General features: G+C 33.4%; 2 protein-coding genes across 6 annotated transcripts; one reads left to right on the top strand and one right to left on the bottom strand.

Moving 5' to 3' along the window:
- Positions 1-6,148: 6,148 nt before the first annotated feature.
- LOC136219574 (RNA-binding protein 1-like) lies at positions 6,149-12,835 on the bottom strand. 5 transcript variants are annotated; one of them, XM_066007026.1, is made up of 7 exons: positions 12,511-12,833; positions 11,079-11,200; positions 10,750-10,981; positions 10,603-10,664; positions 10,433-10,514; positions 9,404-9,524; positions 9,010-9,323 (listed from the first exon to the last, which is right to left on the bottom strand). In XM_066007026.1, exons 1-6 carry the CDS (start codon positions 12,674-12,676, stop codon positions 9,421-9,423), a joined length of 768 nt encoding a protein of 255 aa, XP_065863098.1. In that variant the 5' UTR covers positions 12,677-12,833; the 3' UTR covers positions 9,010-9,323; positions 9,404-9,420. The 5 variants fall into 5 exon arrangements, with proteins under 5 accessions (XP_065863102.1, XP_065863098.1, XP_065863100.1 ...); XM_066007028.1 differs by having other exon boundaries at positions 9,010-9,312; XM_066007027.1 differs by having other exon boundaries at positions 9,010-9,282.
- A 5,846-nt stretch (positions 12,836-18,681) lies between these two features.
- On the top strand, positions 18,682-19,393 carry LOC136219573 (protein yippee-like At4g27740). Its single transcript, XM_066007025.1, has 2 exons — positions 18,682-18,871; positions 18,955-19,393. Exons 1-2 carry the CDS (start codon positions 18,770-18,772, stop codon positions 19,174-19,176), a joined length of 324 nt encoding a protein of 107 aa, XP_065863097.1. The 5' UTR covers positions 18,682-18,769; the 3' UTR covers positions 19,177-19,393.

The following is a 19,393-nucleotide window of genomic DNA, read 5'->3' as shown; positions in this document are numbered from 1 at the left end:
CTTTTCTTATAAATTTAATTACTTTTTATTAGATCATTTTTTTTCTAATTTATTGTTGTTATATTTCATAGGGAAAAGTATAAAAATAATTCTTGTGGTTTGTCCAATTTGCAAATAGAGACATGTGGTTTAAAAGTTTGCAAATAGAGGTCTGTGGTATGATTTGATTTACAAAATAAGGTATTTCAGATTAAACTATTAAGTTAAGGTTACAACCAATGACATTTTTATGTTGAAAAAAATTGCTCTTACATATCAACAAAACACGGTCCTTCTCCCAAAATGTTGCTCTCTAAATCGAAACCATATACCATATGGTGGAAATTTTACGTTTTTTACTAATTTCACAATTTATGAACTAAAATTGATATTGAAGTTCATTTTACATAACTGCAGTTTAATTTTTGAATATGTGTTTTGTCAATATGTAAATGTAATTTAAAAAATAAAATAAAAATGTTCTTGATTGCATCAGAACATAACAATGTAATCTGAAATGCCTTATTCTATAAATCAAATCATACCACATACCTCTATTTGCAAACTTTTAAACCACAGACTTTTGTTTACAAATAAGCTAAACCACATCATTATCTTTATACTTTGCCCTATTTTATATTTGTGTATATTTTGATTAATTTTATTTATTATTTTCATATATTTATATTTTTAATTAATTTTATTAAATTTATAATAATACATATTAGTAATGTGTTCTGTATTTACTATTGAATTACAATTATATTAATCGAATGGTGAAAAAAATAAAATAATAATTACTTTGTCAACACAAAGTAACCATAACTTACACGGTTATTATAATTTAAAAAAATATTATAATATGAACAAAAATACATATAAATAAATTAGGCTTAATACATCATTTGCCCCCTGAACTTGTCCAAAATGGTTGATTGGCCCCCTGAACTTCCTAAGTGTCTCAATAGCCTCCTGAACTTGCATAAAATGTAATCAATTAATCACTTGATTGTAAAAAAATTAAGTTAAATACGGACGATATGTTGCACGCATCTTTAAAAAGTAAAACGACCAAGATCGGGGTATACGATTATAATATTAGAAAAGAAAATGTTTTATAGTTGAATGAGTAAGAAAATCTTTTTAACATGTTTTAATCTATTTTGTGAAGTATATAATAACATTCTAAGGGACGTGTAACATATCTTCCGCATTTGACTTAGTTTTTTACAATCGAATGGTTAATTGATTACATTTTACGCAAGTTCAAGGGGCTAACTGAACATTTTATGCAAGTTCAGGGGGCTATCGAGACACTTTGAAAGTTCAGGGAGACAGTCAACCATTTTGAACAAGTTCAGAGACAAATGATGTATTAAGCCAATAAATTAACATAGGAGCAACAGTAAATTGAATTTAAGAAACAATAATAATAAAATATTTATTAAAAAAATATTATTATTGGAATTCGAGATAAAGTAATAGATTGAAAAATTGTTACTAAGTATAGAAAAGATGGAACATTGGTTGGAGATATGCGTGTTACCGAGCAAAATCGAGACCGACCTTAGGTAGGTTTAGTACAGTGGCGGATGTAGGGGTCAAGGGGGCATTTGCCACCCTTCATCCCATAAAAAAAAATTAATCCAAAAAGAAGGGTTAAGTTGCAAAAATACCCCTAATGTTTTGGGTCAGGAGTAATTTTACCCCTAACATCTAAAATGGTACAATTTTATCCTTAATGTTAGAAGCCAAGAGCAGTTTTACCCCTAATGTTGATAAATTGAGTCAATTTGAGAAATAATTTATCAAACTGTCTTCTCGGTTATGAATCTTGTCATCTACACTTCACACCATGCGTTATTTTATCAGTAACAAATCACAAACATATGTTGGGATGTGAAAAAAATAAGAAAAAAATATTAAAAATATACTGACTTTTGTACGAATTAGACAAAAAAATCAAAAAATTCACCGAATTTATAAATATTAATCTCCAATTTTATTATTAAATTACAAAAAACATTATATCATTTTTTAGAATTGCTCTTGACTACAAACATTAGGGGTAAAATTGTACCATTTTAGATATTAGGGTAAAATTGCTCATGACCCAAAACGTTAGGGATATTTGATGCGTAACAACCCGAGAATCCCGGAAATGGATGATATTACGAGTCGGAAACATTAAAATTTATGTTTTTATCAAAAAAATCATGAAAATAATGCATGATAATTGAACGATTTTGCATTTTTCGTCATAAAAAATCGAACAATTTTACATTTTTTGTCTAAAATTTTTTTTACGTAGAGTTTTGCCCCCCTCCCTCAAATCCTGGATCTGCCACTGGTTTAGGATTGTCTCGAGTAGAGTTTTTTTTATCGAGTTTTAATCTTATTAATCATATATGCATAGAAGTAATATTGGAGACAATAATAATAATAAATAAATAAAAGTCATATAATATATTCTACATAAGTTTAAAAGATTTATAAAAAACAGTACGTATTGGCCAAACTTCATGAATAATAGTTGCTATTGGTTACCGGAAAAATCAAATTCAACTGAACTCGAATGGTTTGATGGCTCATTAACATCTCCAGTTGAAAATGTTTAAATCAAGAATATAATATTAGGGAACTGAATTTCTGAGGGGCTGAATACATTGCAAATTTAATTGAGTACTGGTTTTTTTTTTTTTTTTTTTTTTTGAAGAAGAAAATAAAATACGTTTATGGACTTCTTTTCAACAAAAAATATTCCTTCCTGCTATTCCACAAACATATGGAATCCTAGAATCCAGTTGGTAGTCTCTAAATCCATAAATTATTAATTTCCGTATACCATAAAGGCAAAATTATTCCTATTGGCAATTTGTTACACTATTCAATCACGATCCTTCACTGTTCATCATTTTGTGCGCCGGCCATTAGCATAATACTACTTTTTTAATTTATTTAAATAGGATATGGTGTAAAAACGGTCAGGAACAATTTTACTTTTGACGTCTAAAATTGTGCAATTTTATCATTAGTATTGACAATCATGAGTAATTTTATCCATAACGTTAGTAAGTTGAGTCAATAAAAAATTATTACCAAACATATATTTTGTTCCTTATTCTGCACTCATCGCATATAAGTTGATTCTACAAAAGACATGTCATATTCTTTGTGATTTAATAATAGAATTTGAGATCAATATTTATAAATTTGGCGAAATATTTGATTTTTTTTGTCCAACTCGTACAAAAGACGGTATATTTTGTGTTTTTTAAATTTCACATCTAGTTAATGAGTGATAAAATATCGCACATGTGGAGCGTAGATAACAAAATTGATGACAGAAAACAGTTTGATGAGTTATTTCTCAAATTGACCCAACTTGTCAATGTTAGAGGTATACCATTTTAAACGTTAGAGATATAATTACATTTGACTGTAAATATTACAGATATTTTTACATCTTATTCCTATTTAAAATAAGTTGTAGAAAGTACGCATTCCATATACAGCTTCACCACCATATATATAAGTTACAGTATAACACAAATTTTAATAGCAAATTGCAATTAAAGAAGAAAATAATCAACTATATTAAAACTCAACCAGACACGGTTTCAATATTAATATGAAAAGTTTTATAGTAGACACAAGACAATATCGAGATAGAAATTCTAAAACTTTAGGAACGTTTGGTTTGAGGGTTTCAGGAAAGGGTAAGAGAAAGGGGAGGCTTCATTCCCTTTGTTGGTGTTTGTTTTGCTAATTCAATGAATCCTTTTTTTTTTTTTTTGGGTTTACCCATAACTCCTCTAACCCATTCCCCACTCCCCCTAAGGTTTTCTATTTCATTTCTTCTCCATTTTTAACTTATACTTCTATACTCCTTATAAAATTCTACATTACTCTCTATTTTATTCTTTTATTTTTATTTTGGTCTATATATTTTTTTATTTTTACATTTCTTTATCTTTGGATTAATTTCATTTTCGTTATATATTTTTAATTTTTTACTCAAAAAATATTTTTGACTAAATTTTACATTTTTTTATTTTTATTTAATCCTTATATTTATTTATTTATATTTTTTATCACTAGATTAATTTCACTTTTGATCCTTATACTTATTTATTTTTACCTTTTTACCCTGAAAAATAATTTTGACCAAATTTTTTTCTTTTATCATATTATTCAGTTTTAATATTTATGAAGTTATTTCACGTTTTATATATGGAAAATATAGTAAAAGAGTTGAATTTTTTTTTATTATATATGAAGTTAAAAAAATAGTTTTGATTCCCTATTTGAACCAAACATCCACAAAGGGAATGTGGTGGAATTGCATTCCCTTTCCTAAACATGTCCAGACACATAGGAGTATGAATGCTTATTCATTTCCTTTCCTTTAGTTTCCATTTCTTGATTCCTTTTCTCTTACCCATTGTGAACCAAACGCCCCCTTATAGAATTCAACTTGTTAAAAGCTACATTTTCCGTGGAACTAATGAGATTCTTCATCCCTCAAAGCAATTGTTAAATGAAATATCAAAGTTAAATGCATATTCATACTCGTATTAGATGCTGTAATTTCCAAAATCACAAAAATACAACTATTACAATCGTTTCTAGTTGATAGTATGTTTTACCGTTGATTTATTGCCGTGGACATCATCTTTTATTTACGGTACACAATATGATTCTTTTATAAAATAGAAGGTACATTGTAGATATAAAAAAAAAAAAAATACTCAATCAATTCTTTTTGTTCACCCAAGTATCATACTACTCAATATCTTTTTTCTTATTGACTTAAGCATTAGAACATAATCTTTGACTTCACTTTAATAATTTGTCTATCTTATTTCAAATATCCAAAAGGTCCTATCAAGCATAGATCAGGTTGTATTATATCAAATTAGTGTGATGAATATAGAGCTAAAACGATTAATTGATGACATTTGTTAAAAAATTATTCAAACTTAATTTATTATTATTATTGTTGATAATGTTGCAGTGATCTAAATATAATCCAACTCTTATATTTTTTTTAATTAAATAAATTTTTATGTTTTAGTTTATTTATTAGTGGAATTAGTGAAAACATTTAGTGGATAATGTGGTTTTAGTTGATTATTTTATGAGCTCTATTTTTATTTTATTAATGTAGAAAATGCATATATGCTTCTATTAATTTTATTTCTACAATTTTTCTTTATGTCTATCTAATAGACCAACACCCAGCCATCAAGGAATGGAGCTCTTATATTGCTCAACTTTAGCTTATTTTACATTTTAATACCTGAACTTTCATTTTTTTTTTTACATAAAAATATTTAAACCTAGTAGTGATATAATATTTAGAGGCATATGAACTGTTAAAACCAATTCTTTCTTTTTTTTTTTTTTTGGAAAATTTACATAAAAATTCACTTTTAAAAAATTATTTATAATTATGTCAAGTCATAATTTTGAATTATATCAAACTAATAAAATCATTATTTTTAAAGATTAAAGTCTATGAATTAGAAGTTTAGAATATATTGTCAAGAGTTTGAGATTTATAAATTGAGGTTTAAACTTTTTAAATTGAATGTAAAAGCATATCTTATTTAGTATATATAGAAAAAAATGACGAATTAAGTTTAATGATTTGTAATTTTGTAGTCAATTATTATGTTCATGTAAAATGCCCTTTTTTTTCTTCCCAAATCAGCCTTTTAACCTTGGGAAAATTACAAGGAAATTCAAATTTTATAATTTATCTACAAGTTTGTCAATCACTAATTTTCAAGTCTAAAAATATGGATAGTTATAGAAAATGTTCCTTCCATTACCCATTTCACCGGTTAACTTTTTCAAAAACTGATCTGACATTTATAATAAAAAAATTAAAATTTTTGCTATATTAAAAATTAAACTATTAAAATTGATAAAGCAAGAATATTATTACTACTTATGATTTTCATGTAAATGACCCTTTAACCTTGTACAACATAAAAGGTGGCCCAGTTATTTATTATTTACTCTTAAAAAATGTTAATTTTTTTTTTAATCTACCTAATAATCTCATTCATTCTCTTAAATCCTTATTTTCTCTCTCTTCCTTTCTCACACTCTTCCTTATAGAGAAAATCGTATAAGCTTGGTCCCAAGCTTCTCAAATACATGTTTCAAACAATTTTAAATTCATATGCAAATCCTTTAATTCACATAAATGAAGGCATCTAATGCCCCGCAAGGTAATTGTAAACATAGTTAATGGAAGATAACATTTTGTGTGTTGATAACAACAATTACAACTATAAATATACAATATATATGCTATACAAGGAAATTAAATTCTATTAAAACATATTTATACATATGATTGAGTAACAAATAAGAAAAGCTATCTATAACACTCCTTGAAGCATAGATGTTGATCATGGTACAAATATAATTGAACACATATAGTAGTTCACTCCTTATTCTGACACTCCTTATTCTGACATGCGAAGTTGAGGTTGTACCATCTACTAGCTTTTCTTGCATAAAATAATAGTCAACCCACATATGATTGGCCTTTTCATTATACACCGGGTTATTTGCAATATAGAAGATTGTTTCATTATCACACCACAGCTTCAGTGCTTTTATCCAGGAAAAACCAATTTCACATAGATAGCTATACAAGCTCACATTAGTCAATATCATAGCTCAATATTCAAATTTCACAATCGATCTAGAAACTGCATTATGTGTCTTACTTTTCCAAGATACGAGATTACCCGCACCAAATACACAATAATAATAATGGTAGAACGTCTTTATGCAAGTCCCCAACGTATTCTTCATCTATGAAGCCTCCTATAGTGTAATGACCATGATTTTGATATAACAAACCACGTTCTGAAGCACCATTTAGATATCTCAGAATGTGACTAACTGCATGTCAATGTGACTTGAGAGAGGACATGAAAGCGATATTAAGTCGTGTGATTAAAAAATAATTTAACTTCTCAATAATTATTCTTCTGCATCTTTGAGACTTCTCAAGTAGATCGCCATATTTAATTGTTAACTTCACATTTTATATCATAAAGGCATCACAAGTCTGTACCTCAATCAAACTACCAGCATTTAACAAATCCACGAGATACGTCTATCCCTAAAATATAATCTAATGGTCCTAAATCCTTAATTCAATTTAACTTTAAAATACCCTACCTTTTTTTTTTCCTTTTTGCAACAAGTCAGTCAACCCTTTAACATTTGAAATTAGTAAATTATATTCACTTGGTAAATGCTTTCATGAGATTGTTATGGATTCGACTCAAATTATGAGTGCTTAAAGGTGATTATGGCTCATTGATTTGATCGATTTGCAAGCTGAGTTACAAAACAGTTTGAAGAGAGGAGAGCATGTCATTATTGGAGGAATCGATAGCTCGAAAGATAGAACCAAAGTCATAAGTAGTTCGCAAATTATCCAAGCTCGGAGCTCGATCAAAACTCGATTCAATAAGACTTGACTCGAGTTCAAGGTCGACTCAAGCACTAATTCATCTCGGAAGCTAGCGAATAGGATAAATTATAAAAACTTTGATCATTACAGCTTTTAGCACAAAATCAGGTTATGATAAAAAAAAATGCATTAGCTTTATATATATATATTTCATTTTTTTAAATTGTTTTGCGAGTTTGTGTTTTCCAACAACAAACATCATCTATTATTCTTAAATCTCAACCATGTCATGTTGTTTTTGTTAAAATATTTTAAAGGCTTTTTTTATTATATACATGTATGATAAAATTGGTTAAAACTCGATCGCGCTCGGCTCGAGATATTAACGAGTCAATACCGATCCTACCTAGGTTCGGACTCAGCTCAACACGTTTACACCTCTACTCATGACTAGCATCGAATCAAAATTTAAGCATAAAATATTATAAATTTGCAGATATAATATATTTTAGGGTAACATATAAGAAAAAGGCTTGATCAGCTCAACAAGGAGCTCATCAAACGCCTTAAAAAATCCCATCCTACAGCATAACAACTCTACAAATCAGAATGGGCACAATACGAGTACAATTCTATTTAATCAGCAACTCAATAGTTATTAAATTAATAGATAAAATATCTCAATACTTACTTCGATCATTAAATAAATCAAAGAATTTCACCAATAGCAACAGATAGTAGCCGCTCGGCTTATGACTTATGACTCTATATATGGTTAGTAATCATGTTAAAATAGTTGGCCGGTCCACAGACAGAAATAGCTACAGCTTGAGGTGCTGTCTATGACAGAAAATGCTATGAAACAGAATTTACATACCAGTGTGTCAGTGAAGGAAGGATCATCCTACTTCTAAATCGAATAGATCTTACGAGCATTTGTTGACTAGAATAATACAGAGACTGGTCTTGGATCGTCCACAATGCTTATCAAGTTCTAAACACGAGATGAGACAAGACCTTGCACAAATACTGCATTCTGCAGAAACCATGTTCATGACCTTCGCATACTTTCAAGTTCAAGAAAATATAGCAGTAATTAATATTTGAAGAAAGCATCAAAGCTCCAACAACAAAGGCCAACAAACGTCGAGGGGTATACTTTCCTAGTTCTGGAAATCACAAAGATTGGACTGGATCAACGCCCCACGTAGATGAAAATATATATACTAATAGATGCTCGAGGACCCAACTGCTCTATTTTATACCCAAATCTTAGAATTGAACAAGATCTTAAAAAATCCAATGAAGTTTTTGGTAAACCTTCAGTTAAAATATAATACACACTAAAAATATCTAAAAAAGTCATGCTAATTGAATAAAAAGGTCAAACTAGATATTCTACCTATGTTTCGTATTAAACCCAAAATATGTATTACTTTCCAATCAGACTGAAGTAAAGTAACGAATATCAATTTATCACACTAGCACAGCCACCGATGTTTATCAAGTGTACTTACCGCATTGTACATGTTGCACATGTACAGTCATGGATATGCTTTGCTAGAAATAAATCCATCAGTATCTCTCAAAACATGCAGATATTACCATTATGGTTGGCTAGAAAATAAACCCATCAGAATTATTTCCAGAGTCATACCGAGACTGTTAAGTAATTCAAAACAAATAAACTTCCATATAAAAGCGCACTCTATCTGAGTCGATTAATCGCTTAATAATTATCATAAAACACAAGATAACTTCATCCTAATAATGGCACCATTACGATTTTTCTGTAATTCCTGTAACTGCAAGGCTGTTGTATTGCCCCTCATTATCATAACCTCGCTGCTCGCATCCTACAGAGAAGGGTCGCTCCATGATTTAGCCTGATTCGTTGCTTTACAATAAAGCTTTTCTTAGCACCTAATGGCCAATGAATAATAAGACGTTGAGTGGATAAAGGAGAGTATTAATCACCTGCACAGCCGCATTATCTAACGTTTTCCGCGATGCCCGCCACCTGACCTCGCACCAGGGTAGCGAGCAAATTGCAACCTTAAATGGATCGAATCACGGTCGTGCTCATCGAATTTATAACCTGCAAAATCGAGCTCGACTATTTACACTACACGACTGACAATGCTTTTTGAGCGGCCAATTTGGGAGAAGATAGAGCATATTAGATCGTTAAAACCATTTATCGCAAGTACACACTCGATGTATATCATATATGTTGATCAGTTCCGAACGCACTAACTCGCAAACAACAGTTATACCTGAATAACTGAGGGCAACGCCAAAAGAGAAAAGGAATAGATACCCTATATGGCTCCAACAGTTGGACCACCAGCAGGCTTTTGTCTCTACCTCACGCGTTGAACAAAGAAATCATATTTCTGTGTAAGCTTGTGGCTCAACAGGAGGAGGGCAGGAGGCAACTTTAAAAAGGTCAAGCTCGCGCAAGTGAGATTAGAAAGATATCAAGTAGGTTTGTCCAGATCCAATTAAACGGATTGGAGCAGATATACCTCAAATAATTTATCATCCATAACCGGCTTCGAGTAGTTGTTCCTTTTCAGTAGGCTAAAATAAAAAGAGAGATAAGGCCAATCCTAAATTCCATCGAAAGAAAAAATAATAAAATAAATAATAAAATCCACCAACAGTGTCCTCTTTTACAAGTTGCTTAACTTGTAGTCCGCTATAACTTGTTATGAAATTTCACCTCACACAAGCATGGTAAGTTAAGAACTGAATCGCATCACCATCTCGTATCACCAAAGGCGTAAAAAGGCTTAACAGAATTCAGCGTATTTGTAATAATCAAAACAACCAGAGCAACTCTAAAACAGTCCTGACATTCCTCTTCACCCAATGCAGAAAAGTAATAGATATAAGAAAAGAAAATATAGCTTAGACAACCAGTGAATTGATAATTTGATTTATATGCAAGACGAAGATACCTACAGAACGAGGGTAAAAAGAAAGAAGAAGAGTCAAGCTCACCTTGTAAGGCATCCATGGCGGTAGCAGCATGGGCAGGAGTCAGAAAATCAACAAAACAGAGAATCAGTGGTTCACCCCCAGGCTGCCATGTTTAATCAATCAACGTCCTTAACTTTGACATTACATACAATAACAAAAAGAACAAGAAGCAGAAACAGAAACAAACTTACTCTTCTCGACTCCTTGCTCACAAGTCTCACTTCTTTGTAGCCAACAAAAGGGCGAAAAATATCTGTGGATATGAGTAAAGGAGCAAAAAGAGAAGAGAAAGGGAAAAAAAATAGTATGATGACTCATGGAAGCCAACAAAAGGATACGTGCTACCTCCCGTCGTGTACAATCAGAAGGCAATCCCTCAATAAACAATGTACTAGATGCATCGGGAGGAAGGGGAGCCTCTGGTCTTCCCCTTCCTACCCCCATCCTTTCTTTCACAGTAAAACCTGGGTCCAAGTTCCTCATACTCACAACCCGTAGTTCATCAACAGGACGACTAGGCATTCCACCTATTGGTCTAGCTGGCTGTCCTCCACCATATGATGCAATTGCCTGAAATGTAACATTCAAATTTAGTTCCACTAAATAATCATGCAGATCATGAAAAAGTTGGAATCGAGGTGCAAAAATGATATCAAGAACTAATCACCCCGCCTCGCAGGTAACGATCGTATGATGCTCCAATGGAATCGGAATCTCTAACTGGATGAACAGCTCCTCTATCATCATCACGGGTATAATAGTTGTGGAGCTCATGGCTAGTGGGAATATCTACAAAAATGTAGAATTACTTCAACAAATTAAGATATTAAGGTGACCAATGTTCAGCTAGAAGAATAAACTGAAGTGCATAACTTTAAGAGTAAATCGCACTAGCACATCATAATGCCCCACATATTAAGCATAAGAGGAAAATAAAAGTTATAAAACAACCAACACTGTAAATGTCCAAAAAAAGAAAATACAAAGTGAATTATGAATATGAGCCACTGCATATGTATTAGAAGCTGCAAATGAAGACCTTTCCATTAATCTTACACCTTCCTTTAGCAATAAAATAAACTTCCCATGCTTCTTAGTGAGGTGCTCAAAAGATGTCCTACAGAAAACGCTAGGAAAAAAGGCAATGCTTGTGCCTGCCCTTTATGAAAACAAACAAAAACTTTAAGCAAAAGTAGATATATAGCTTTAACTGTATTACAGGAGACAAAACTACAACTCGAGTAGCACCTTTCATCATGCATTCAAAATGGAAATAATCAACATTGAACATTTGTAAAAAGAAGAAAAGACCATTAAAAAAAATACTGACGTAAATCCTACATCATTGTACATTAACAAATGTAGCACTTAAAGCAGAACCAAGAATACCGGAATCAGGGAGAGAGGAATAAATATTGTTGGATATGACAGTAGCAGACAAAAGAAACGACCAACGATCAACTATCAAACACGTGGTCTAAGATAAAAACCACATACCGGTCCTCAGCAGATCATGCCATTAACAAGTACAAGAACAAATAACATATATCTCTAAACACAAATAAGGTCACAGTTAACGGAATGCTGTTAACTGTAACATTGATCGCTAAGATATCTTCTCTCACAAACATACACAAATAAGACAGCCCTATGCTTTTATATCTCATCCATTAGATTAGAGAGACGAGAAGTTTTGTAATAATTCAAGCAATTAAAAGCAGAAGATTGTCTGGATAGTCATTTAGATATGATAATAATTCGAACAGTTATACAGAAGAACATTGAGCAGAAGTTGGAGTGCAGCATCAAAATCTGTACATGAATAAATCAGCATTAAACAATTCAATCACGCATAAAAGATCAGAAGTACGAAACACCTCCACAAAATACAGAACAGAAGATATCCCATCTCTAGATACCAACAACGCTCAATATCACAATCGGGAAATTGGAGGGGAAAAGACCATTCTTCATGGAGAAAGCAAGTAATAGAATTGCAAATTTAAAAGAACTACAATAAAAACCCTAATTTTACAGAGAATCAAGTTTAATAAAGCATGAAACCGGAAGAAACTCGACTGGTGAATAAAATCATTTACCATAGTCGGAACGAGGGCGTTTCCCGACGATAGTAGGGATTCCATGCTGCTGCTGCAGCTGCTGCTGATGCGGAGGCTGAGGCTGATGCGGATGCGGAGGCTGCTGCTGAAGCTGTTGCTGCTGCTGCTGCTGGGCGTCGCTGTATCTCCAATAGGGATCCGCCATATCACGGAGGAATGTTGAGTGAGAAGAACGAAGAGAGAGATTGCACAGAAGTTAAAGACGAAATTAGGAACAGCCTGTGAAGATGGATTATTGAAATGGTTCGGCGACTTCGGTCGACCTAAATTCTTCAAGCTATTTTAGGCGTACTGACTTACCGAGTAGAGTTGGTGGATTAGTACGAGTTATTAAATCCAGCATGGCCCATATACCCAGTTTGAAAGAGGTTAATGGAAGTAATGGAAAGTTAAGCATAAAGTTAACTTTATTTATGAGTTATTTTTTTTGAGAGTAAATAAATGTTAACGAGGTTAAAGGTTTATTTCCTCTAACCTCTAAACTGGGAGTTAATGGGAGTAAAGTAAAGATTTTTAAAATTTATTGTTCTGCAGAGTAAATTTAACTTTCTTTCCCCTCCATATTTAAACTCTCAAACGAATTTATTTACATCCTATAAACTTCCAAACAAGGTTAATTTCCTTTCCATTACTTCCATTCCATTTCCATTACATCTTTTAACTCTCACATCCGTTAACCTCCAAACTCCCAAACAAAGGCTTAATAAATTGTTCATCCATTCAAAATGATAAGACTCTTTAACTATACTAATTAATGAAATTTTAATCAATTTAAAAGGAAATTTGATAAAACCATTATCCTTCTTATATATGGTGATATTTTGACACATCAACTTGATAGGTTATACGTCTTAAATTTTATTTACCACATATATTTTTTATGTGAAAATAATTAATTAAATTAAAAAAAAACATAAAAACAAACCTCTAAATTAAAATTTATCAAAGATATTGTCATTTGCCAACTAATCTCCTCTAAATAGGTGAAATTTCACTAATTAAGATAGATTAGAGCCAAAATTGACCCAATATTATTACAGAGGCCAAATTTTGGATAAATCAAAGTACAAATAATAATTTGAGCCAACTAATAATTTACAAAAGAAAAAAAAATAATATATATATAAGGTTGATAATTTATCGGTCATTAACTTTGTTCATATTACACTAGTTAGTCTATCCATTTTAAAAACACACTATAGCATCCCTGAATTTAGACAACACTAACTACATAGTCATTCCATTCATAAATTTTATATAAAATGACAAATTTACCTTTCTATCACTAATTAATTTTCATACATGTTTAATTAATATTTATATAATTTTATTTATTATATTAATTGATACGGTGGTAATTGAATGGGTCCTGAATGCTTGAACTTCGGTTTAGCTATAAATACATACTCATTCGGATATTGGATAGTAAATAAAGCTTCTTTGGAATCTGCCTAAAGGAACACGTGAACCATCAATTGAACCTATGCAAGAGTCATGTTTTATTACTTATGTTATCGGAACCCAAAATTTCTCTATATATATTATATTGTTTTCTTGATTTGATCTCGAAATTTACATTAAGGATACTACTACATTTGGGAAAATTTAAACCTTACCCCTTACAAATATAACTTGTTCAATTTTAACATTCTATATAAAACTTGCATTAATTCACTCTTAATAAACATCAACTCTTTTCAGAATTTATATAAAAATTTACATATTAAGTTTTTTTTTTTTATGGATCTTATACATAGAATACAATATCATATGACTCTCATATCAATGAAAGTTTCATTCTAGCATACACAGACATAATCCAGACATAATCCATAATCAGAAATAGAGAAATCATAATATCTCTTGGAACACAGATTCCTCGTAAAATTTGCAATGAAAAATGACAAATCATGATTTTCTATTATTGGTCACGCCATTCTACAACTCCGCCTGTGAGGGTCACTTGGTGTCATTTACAGCCGGTCCCAAGCCCGGACAAAGGAGGAGGGTTGCGGTAGGTTTGTGACGGCCAGCGTAAAACTTAGCCACATCTTATGACATGAACCAAAATATGAATATCGTGGGGGCGTTCCCTACTCAGCGATGCGCTACACTTCCTAAACCTGGGTGTAGTGAAAAATGTGCAAGGGTTGCTAGGTCGTCGCCCCGAAGCGGCGCGCCACCCCAGGGCCGGGTGGTGGTGTCAAATATGCAAGGGTTGCGGGTAAATAAGCTAGTCCACGGTAACGGTAATGGTAGGGGTAGGGGTAGTAGGTTACGGTTTGGGACATGGAACATAGACTCTTTGACAGAAAGATTAGTTGAAATTGTAGATGTTACGAAGAGGATGAGAATAAATATAATGTGCCTACAAGAAACTAAGTGGGTTGGAGCTAAGGCTAGATAAATATCTCCTTGGGGTTATAAGCTTTGGTACTCAGGAAAGGATAAGGGTAGAAATGGAGTAGGTATTCTTATTGATCGAGAGTATATTGATGATGTAGTAGCGGTGTCTAGAAAAAGCGATAGAATTATAAGTGTTAAGCTCGTGATAGGGGATGAGGTTGTGAATGTCATAAGTGCATATGCGCCACAAATAGGATTAGATGTCTCTAGAAGACAAGCTTTTTGGGAGGACTTGGAGGAAGTGGTGCAACAGGTTCCTAGGGATGAAAAGATGGTACTGGATGGTGATCGCAATGGACACGTGAGTTTTGGGCGAGATGGGTTTGAGAGTGTTCATGGAGGGTATGGTTTTGGAGATAAAAATGAAGCAGGAAATGATATTTTAGAATTCGCATCAGCCTATGACTTCAGTATCATCAGCATATGGTTTATGAAAACAAAAATTTGTGGATGAGATGGCCAAAAAAGATATTTGGACTTAAAATATGGATCTAAATATAAATTCGATATGGACTAAGATGGAGCATAGTATAAGGGAAGCAGCGAAGGAAGTTCTAGGGGAATCTAAAGGTAGCATGCCACCGGGTAACGACACATCTTGGTGGATAGAAGAAGTACGACAAGTAGTAAAGAGTAAGCGAGAATCCTATAAAATATTGAGGAAATGCAGGAGTGATGAGAACTACGAAAAGTACAAAGAGGCTAAAATGGAAGAAAAGAAGGTCATACAAGAGGCTAGAGCAAAGGTGAATCGAGATCTATATACAAGGTTGGATATGAAGGAAGGGGAAATAGACATATATAGAATTGCTCGGATGAGAGATAGGAAGACGCAAGATCTCGGAAAAGTTAAATGTGTGAAGGATGTGGACCAAAAAGTCCTAGTTGGAGATAAGGATACCAAGGAACGATGGAGGTCCTCTTTTGATGACTTATTTAACGGAGATCACGGACAAGATGTCGGAGATATAAGTATCCCTCACGATATGATAAATCGTGACTGTATGCGGAGAATTCAAAAGGGTGAAGTCAAAATGGCATTAAATAAGATGGGATTGAAAAAAGCAGTAGTAGGACCTGATGGCATCCCTATTGAGATTTGGAGATGTTTGGGAGAGAGAGGAATCGAATGGTTGATGACGTTCTTCAACAAAATTTGGAGAAACAATAAGATGCCATCAGAATGGAGGAAAAGTATCCTAATCCCTTTGTATAAGAACAAATGCGATGTCCAAGATTGTGTCAACTATCGAGGAATCAAATTAATGAGTCACACAATGAAACTTTGGGAGCGAGTGATCGAACAAAGGCTAAGGAGGACGGTGAAGATCTCGGAAAACCAGTTTGGTTTTATGCCGGGAAGATCAACTATGGAAGCCATCCACCTAATGAGACAATTAATGGAGCACTGTCGAAATAAGAAGAAAGATTTGCATATGGTTTTCATTGACTTGGAGAAGGCATATGATAAGGTACCAATGGAAGTACTTTGGCAGGCCTTAATGAGGAAAGGCATTTCATGGAAATATATTGACATCATAAAGGACATGTATGAGGGAGCATGCACGAGTTTACGTACCAGTGTTGGGAAGACTGAAGAATTTCCTATTACGATTGGAGTGCATCAAGGTTCCGCAGTAAGCCCATTTCTTTTTGCCATCGTTATGAATGAACTAACGAGTTCACTTCAAGATGGTATACCATGGTGCATGTTGTTTGCAGATGATATTGTGTTGGTTGATGAGACGAAAGAAGGTGTGGAGAGGAAGTTGGAACTATGGAGACAAACTTTAGAATCTAGAGGCTTTAAGTTGAGCCGAAGTAAGACAGAATATTTGGAGTGTAAGTTTAACGACGATATGAGTAGGGAGGCAGGGACAATCACCCTAGATGGGAGAGTTGTTCAGGCCTCGGATTGCTTCTGATGTTTAGGATATATTATCCAAACGGATGGAGAAGTAGATGGAGATGTTGCTCACAGGATTAAATCTGGTTGGGCGAAGTGGAAGAGTGATACGGGTTTCCTTTGTGTGCAACGAAAGAGCAAGGGGACCTCAGCTTCAGGCACCTCCAGTCTTTCAACCTGGCTATGTTGGGTAAATCAATGAGGAAGATACTTCAGAATCCAAATGCTCTTTTTAGTAAACTTCTCTAAGCGAAATACTTCCCATAAGGGGATCTCTTGTCAGCATGTTGGGTTCCAACCCGAGTCAGACTTGGCGCGGCATTTGGCATGCTTCTTCCCACCTAGCAGTAGGCTTTCATTGGAGGGTTGGGGACGGGAGAAGCATTAGAATATGGCATGACCCCTGGATGCATCGTGACGGTGATTTCTTTGTCAGTAGTCCTTTCCCTCAGATTGCAGCCTTTGACAGGGTGTCTAATCTCTGGAAAGCAGACTCACTTACTTGGGATTTGGAGTTGCTTCAAAGCTTAATGACCCCGGAGGATCTTAGTGTAATTTTACAAATTCCTGGAAGCGTGGAGGGTCAGGATGACTGTCTGTGCTGACATTACTATGATAAAGGCTTCTTCACTGTTACATCGGCATACAGATTCATTGCAGATCGAGTATTTGATATAGGCAGTGTTGGTGACAGACAATGGGCGTCTATGTGTCTTCTTACACTCCCTCATTGGGTGAAACTGTTTATTTGGAAGGTTGGTTTTCCGTGTCTCCCTACTAGAGAGCAGCTGTATCTCAAAGGTCTAGATATTCAAAATATCTGTGTTGTGTGTGGTGCGACTGGTGAGCACGAACTTCATCTGTTTCTGGATTGTCCCTACGTTGTTTCTTGTTGGCAATCCACGAACCTTCCACTTGATTTTACTCCTGTGAACTCCTTTCAAGAATGGTTAGTACTTTTATTTCAAAAACACAACTCCGACATTGTTGGGAAGGCATGTATGACTATGGAGTATTTAGCGTCATCGTAACGACAAAGTCTAGGGAAATGCTTGTACCCCAATGCCCTTGTCTATCCGCTTATAGATGGAGTTCCTCTCTCAGTATCTTGAAGCGCAACGGAAGACCTGCTTAATCATTAACACAACAGCTCACCCCACCCCCCGTTTTACTCACTGGAGTCTGCCTCCGCCTGGCAGGTTGAAAATTAATGTTGATGTGGCTCTCTTCGTGGATTCGGCTTAGATGGGATGTGGTGCAGTAGTACGAGACTCAGAAGGTTGATTTCGGTATGCATTTTTCAACCACACTCCCTGACTGCCACCATCCGGCTATGCCGGAGGCGATAGGTATTCGATAGGCTCTCTCATGGGCTATTCAACTTCATCTTCTCGAATCAGAATCTCAGACCGTAGTTGCAGCGCTCTCGTCTTCCCCTGAATTGTTTACTGATTTTGGTTCGGTTATCTTGGCTTGTTCTACACTAGCTAGGCAGATTCCTGATGTTAGATTTGCTTTTGTTCTTAGGCAAACTAATCGAGTCGCTCATGCTATTGCTTGGACCTCTCCGGAGCCCTTGTTAACCTCTGATGTTACTGTTTGATTTATATCTATTGAAAGTACTTTTCTTCAAAAAAAAAAAAAAAAAACACTTATTTCTATCTTAATTATAATAGAATTAAAATCTTATCTTATCTATGGTGAATAAGTAAATTATAGTTTTATGCTTCTAATTTAAATAGACTTTTCTATTCATTATTTTAATAGTAAGAGTTGGTGAATTATTGAATGGATTGTAACATCCAAGGACCCAAAAGTCATTGAGTCGTTTTCCACCAATTATTTGAGATGATCATATTGGCAATCCTTAAATCAATTACCTGATTTTGTCTTTTAAAAGAGAGATAGATAACTAATTTTAAACTCATGGCTCCATCACCATCTCCTGATGATTATCCTTTATACAGCTGCCTAAATTGCAGAAATCCTATTGCTTTTCAAAGTGATCTTATTTCTAAAGGATATAAGGTAATTAACTAAATCTTCTAAAATATTAGTAATATTTTTGTTGTTTCATTTTTTTAATAAAAAGAAAATGAAATGAATTATAGGCAAAATCAGGGCAAGCTTATATGTTCAGTCATGTGATGAGTGTTGTGTTGGGAAGAAAAGAAGAGAGACAGCTGATTACTGGTAAGTACAGCATAGCTAGTATATACTGCAGCAGTTGTGGTGAAGAATTGGGTTGGAAATATATATATGCTTTTGATCCTAAACAAAGGTATAAAGAAGGTCACTTTGTTGTTGAGAAGTTGAAGCTTTTTGAGGAATAAAAAGCTACGGTTCTCTCTTAAGAGCCGTTTGCTTCATCTGTTCCTTTTTGTTGTTTGCCGTTACTTCATCTCTAATAATCGTTGTCTATGCGACAAAATGACTCGTGCCTTTTTCATATATTTTCTATGTGAATGCAAAAGTTGTCTATGTTAGCAATATTCAACGTATTATTGAGAATTTCTCTATAATGATAATAATATAGTCTCAGTTTCATTA

The sequence above is a fragment of the Euphorbia lathyris genome, chromosome 2 (assembly GCF_963576675.1).
Source record: "Euphorbia lathyris chromosome 2, ddEupLath1.1, whole genome shotgun sequence".
NCBI lineage: Eukaryota > Viridiplantae > Streptophyta > Magnoliopsida > Malpighiales > Euphorbiaceae > Euphorbia > Euphorbia lathyris.
The sequence above is the reverse complement of the archived record's forward strand: the minus strand, read 5'-3'. Positions and strand labels throughout refer to the sequence as shown.

Bases quoted from the DNA above. Each gene is read 5' to 3' on its own strand.
- LOC136219574 (XM_066007029.1), bottom strand. From the start codon at position 12,676: ATGGCGGATCCCTATTGGAGATACAGCGACGCCCAGCAGCAGCAGCAG. The intron at 11,201-12,510 runs GTAAATGATTTT...ACATTTTTGTAG, and splicing joins ACGCCCTCGTTCCGACTATG to ATATTCCCACTAGCCATGAG. The intron at 10,292-10,432 runs GTGAGCTTGACT...CATTGGGTGAAG, and splicing joins CGCCATGGATGCCTTACAAG to AGGAATGTCAGGACTGTTTT.
- LOC136219573 (XM_066007025.1), top strand. From the start codon at position 18,770: ATGGCTCCATCACCATCTCCTGATGATTATCCTTTATACAGCTGCCTA. The intron at 18,872-18,954 runs GTAATTAACTAA...AATGAATTATAG, and splicing joins TTATTTCTAAAGGATATAAG to GCAAAATCAGGGCAAGCTTA.